We start from the raw sequence: 5049 nt of genomic DNA, 5'->3' as shown, positions 1-5049 counted from the left end.
TGCCACCCTGTTCCTGGGTAATTGCCGCTGCCCACGCTGTCACCTGCACATATACTGTGGTGGTGCATCCTTGTTTCAATGTCCTCCACACAAGACAGGACGCTATCCATCAAAGTTGATCGAATCAGGGACTGAAAGTGCAATACAGTGTGGTTAAAGCTTTAAATCAGGACAGATAATACTCAAATAGGGACTGGATATAAAATGGCCACATAAAGCAGTGGGTCATCTATAAATACAATAATACTATTGAGGTAGTATGAATTACAGTAAAAAGAGACTCCAGGAGGCATTTAAGTTCAATAGATACTTTCTGAACTGGCCAATAATCTTAGTTACTCAGGAAACTAAGATCTGGAGGATCATGGTTTCAAGTCAGCCTTGGTAGAAAAGTTTGCTAGATTCCATCTTCAAAATAACAAGCAAAAAGTTGGACTGGAGGCATGGCCCAAGTGGTACAGTACCAGTCTTGCTAAGTATGAAGCTCTGATTTCAAATCTCAGTATTGCCAAAAAGAAAAAAGAAAAATGTTTGAGATCTAATTTTCTCACAGGTTAACAACATGTTACTTCTGTATTAAAGATGATTCATTTTTTGAATATTGATTGCTTAGCTTATTGTATATTCAGCATTCTTGTGGCTTTTGCCTATGTGTGAAAACACACTGGCAAAATGAAGTTTACAGTGAGTTAGAGAAAAGGAAACAGTCCCTCTTGATGCTGCTTTCTTCTCTGTCTAGAGCTTTACAAGCTTCTCCAGGCAGCACCACTAATCTATTTATTACCTAGTAGCGAATAAGTAGGGTTTTTAATTTTTTTCTGAGGTCTTCTTCAAACTTACCTCTTTTATTGTCTAGAAATCATGCAAATGATTATCAAATAATCACAAGTGAATGATGATTTCTTTTCTGCCAAAATGCAGTGAACTGGAGCTATGGAGACCAAACTTGGTCACTTTTCTAGGTCTAGAAGGGCGAAGGAATAAAGTAAGTCCTGGCTACATTATTGGACTATAGAGAATAGAGAGCCACCATTAAGGTGACAATATGTTATAACTGTGCTACCACCTCATGTGAAGAAGCACAGCCATTCACATGCTGGTGGCTTACACCTGTAATCCTAGATATGCAGGAGATTTGAGATCCGAGGATCATAGTTCAACACCTATTCAGCCACAAATCTGTGAGACTCTTATCTCCAATTAAGAAGCAAAAAGGTGGAAGTGGAGCTGTGACTCAAGTTATAAAGTGCCAGCCTTGAATGAAAACGCAAAGTGAGTGTGTGAAGCCTTAGTTCAAGTCTTAGTACTGGCACTGGGGGGGGGGGGGGAGAGAGGGAGAGAGGGAGAGCGAGAAGAAGAGGGAGAAAGAGAGAGAGAGGGAGAAGGAGAGGGAGAGGGAGAGAGAACAATCTTTGAAGTATTCCCCCACATGTTCCGTAGTTAAAGGTCTTGATAATTGGAGGAAGTTCTGCCCTAGCTAGCTACTCTTCAGAGTTAGGACATAATAGAATAGAGTTAGGACATAATGATAAATGAATGTAAAAGGCCTTTTAAAAAAGTCTTAAAACTTACTAGAATAATCAGCCTATTGATGTTGATTATTATCATTATTCTTGGAATAGACTAATTATATCCAAATAAACTTGCTTAGATCTCAAATTGGAATAGAGATGTTCATCAGTCGACTTTGAAGAAGGAAATATGCTTGGAGCTTCTACTAAATCCAAGGCACTGTAAGAGACATGATGGATACACGGGAATAAAAAGTACCTTGACTTAAAGGCCTACAGTACAGCGACTAGGACTTCTAACTGTCTTCTTATAGCCAGATTCTTCATGTGAAAAGGTTTAAGCCGTAATACGTTGATACCACATACCTAACATACTGAAACCAGAGATGGATGTCTTTCCACTTTCATGACGTCCATACTACCATCCTTGGTGAATTAATGTTACTGAATGGGATGCCCTTGAACATAGAGTTGAGAAGAAGTGCACACAATTCCTCACAAGCTTCCACTAGCTGGCTACAGCTCACAACTGATCTGACCCCTAGTCATGGAGATAGGGAGGGAATTCTGTACTTTGCCATCTGGCTGTCAACAAGGACTTTGAGCCAGATCCAACAGTGCAGCTCCTTAGTCATCCCTTCAAAACACTGGCAGATTTTGTCTATTATTAGGGAATCATAGAGTCAGATCTTTTGTCTCATTTGGTTTCCTACAATCAGATTATGAATTGAGTGTATGACATAACATTCATATAGTATACCAGAACCAAGTTTTATGCCATGCCGGAAGTGCTAAAAAAAAAAAGCCATATTGAACTGAACTAAACATAGTATTTGAAAAACATGAGTTAAGATCTTATGCAATCATCTTCTGTCATATATAAAAAACGTATTCTTTATCCACAAAATGGTCTTCGTATCTAATCTTAATTTTAAGTCTTCAATATTGTACCGTTGTACTGTTCAGAAGCAATGAATATTTGATTACTTCTCATTCTCTACATGTTTATTTTCTCATTCAATATGTTTTCTTCAAGAGTTTAACTATTGTTTTTTGTTCTTTGGGCTTATTTTGTGTTTGTTTCTTTGATGGTTTGCTTTAGCAGTATTGGAAATTGAACTCTGGGCCTCAATCTTGTTAGGCAAATGCTTTAACCACTTGAGCCATGTCTGCAACTATAACTATCACTTAAAGATACACTTTTTCCTCTTGCATAAACATACTCTTGTATGTTTATACTCAACAGAGTATATGAATAAAATACAATGGACAGTCTAACAAGTTCCAAATTCTCCTGTAAATTTTATTCAACAAACAATTGTCTTTTTTCTTTCCACCATGAAATGAAGCAGTACAAGTTCCTTATGAGCACTGTATCTTGGGCATCTCAGAGTCCAGAATCCTGAGCCAAAACAAACCCCTTTTCTTTATAATTTTCCCAGTATCAAGTATTTTGTGATAGCCACAGAAAATTAAATCACTAGGAAAGAAATAGAAAGACAGAAAAGAAGTCACTTAGGTGTTTAGATTTTACTTGTATATGGAGAAATCATTTCCAGGTAGCATTTGAGGGTTTGTTAGTTTTCTAAGTTCACATGTGTTATACACATAATCAATTTTTGTTTCTCTGATGCTTTTGAAAACAGGAAGGGAGACCTGGCAACTTGTTAGATCTGAACTCAAACTATTCACATAAAACTTTGTGTGTTAGGGGTGAAGGGGGCGGTTATGTACTGGGGCTTGAACTCAGGGCCTGGATATTCTCTCTTACCTTTATAGTCAAAGCTGGCAGTCTACCACCTGAGTTATGCCTTCATTTCTGACTTTTTGCTGGTTAATTGAAGATAAAGATCTGCAGACCTTCTTGTCCAGGCTGGCTTTGAACCCTTTGCCATTCTCAGATCTCTGCCTACGGAGTAGTGAAGATTATAGGCATAAACCACTGGCCCTTGGCTTCAAATAAAACTAACACTGTTTGTTCTTCTTTATAGGAATTTAGATTTGATCGCTTTGTTGATGGTGGTAAGAAGAAAACTACCTTTTTCAAAAGAGGGAAGAAGCTGAAATTCTACATAATGCCTTTTGGGTTTGGAGCCAACAAATGTCCAGGCCGATTTCTAGCCATTGCTGAAATAAAGCTTCTGTTGTTTTTATTTTTAACATATTTTGATTTTGAAATACTTGACAACCAACCTCTAAGACAAAACCACAGCCGTTTGTTGTTAGGTATTCAATATCCGGAATCTGATGTTTCCTTTAGGTATAAGGCAAAAGCTTAGAGAAACAGAAAGAGGGAAATGAAATCTGCAGGAATGAGCCTGTCATAAACTTGCTTATCTGTTCTTCATTTCTCCAAATGTTATTGGTGTGCATATTTGTTTTAGAAGTGCCAATTTATATTTTATCTGAGGTCAGTCCTATTTTGTACATGGTCACAAAACTTAAAGCAGTATGGCGGCATTAAAATGATCCTCAGAATCACCTTGAAGTTCAAAATAGCTTTTGAAAGCTTCCACTTAGTGTGATTTTTCACTTGGTTTAATAAGTGCAACTTCTCAGCCATAAATTTGGCAATGGGAGAATTTTAAGTCACTCAAATTCTTCTCTAATATGTAAAAGTACATTTTATGTACCACTGGGGGAAAAATGTGTTAGAAATGGACCTAGACTAACAAGTTCTAAATTCTCAAAGATGGAAATTAAATTTCTGTGAGCTACACTATATGAAAATGTTCCCTTCAACTATAATATCAATAATATCTATATTGCTGGGGCACGTTTGCATTAAATGAGTTTTGCAGCAGATTAAATGTTTTGACTTCACTTCCACATTTAATCATCCATAAATGTTTTTTTATTACTTTGTATACTGTGGCTCAATAGAACAAAATTTCTTGTTATATAAGACCTCTCATGTTCATGTTAGATGCTGATAAGATTTAGTGTATAAGAAAACACCAATTCTGCCATTGCCCTAGACATTAGGATTAGGTTTATTACAGGACCAAATGTTGAAATCATTTCAGCATTCACTGTAGCATTTGGCTTTAGTATAAACTGTAAGAGGTATGTCAGTATTGCAATAAACGCTGTCCTAAATGTTTCCATTTATAAAACCTGGGACACTAGATAACAGTGTTTGTTCTTTTCATCTTACCTTTTACACTTGGAATTCATTTGCATTATTTTGGAGTATGGCATTATGTAATACAATATAATTTCATATGATACAGTGAAGCACTTTGAGTCCAATTTCTTTTTTCTTTTGCCTATCCTGGGGCTTGAACTCAGTGCTTGGTGCCTTCCCTGAGCCTCTTTGTACTCAAGTCTAACTCTCTACCACTTGAGCCACTACACCACTTCCTGTTTTTCTGAGTAGTTTATTGGAAATAAGAGTCTCGTAGACTTTTCTGTCCAGGCTGAGTTCTAACTGCAATCACCAGATCTCCACGTCCCGAGTAGCTAGGATTATAGCCCTATGCCACCAGCACCTGGCTAAAGATCTCTAATATTGGCTTACTAAGCCAATTTGACTTTG

At 37.1% G+C, this 5049-nt stretch overlaps 1 protein-coding gene across 1 annotated transcript in view; it reads left to right on the top strand.

Moving 5' to 3' along the window:
• Positions 1–4150, top strand: part of LOC122095977 (cytochrome P450 7B1) — a 157452-nt gene extending 153302 nt beyond the window's left edge. Inside the window, exon 6 of the mRNA XM_042666334.1 lies at positions 3503–4150. Coding sequence (XP_042522268.1) covers positions 3503–3790 — 288 coding nt within the window. The 3' untranslated portion in view covers positions 3791–4150. The remainder of the gene's footprint in view (positions 1–3502) is intronic.
• The last annotated feature ends 899 nt before the right edge of the window (positions 4151–5049 follow it).

The sequence above is a fragment of the Dipodomys spectabilis genome, unplaced genomic scaffold, assembly GCF_019054845.1.
Source record: "Dipodomys spectabilis isolate Male_0828 unplaced genomic scaffold, ASM1905484v1 ptg000015l, whole genome shotgun sequence".
NCBI classification, from domain to species: domain Eukaryota; kingdom Metazoa; phylum Chordata; class Mammalia; order Rodentia; family Heteromyidae; genus Dipodomys; species Dipodomys spectabilis.
This window is presented reverse-complemented; position numbering and strand designations above follow the sequence as displayed.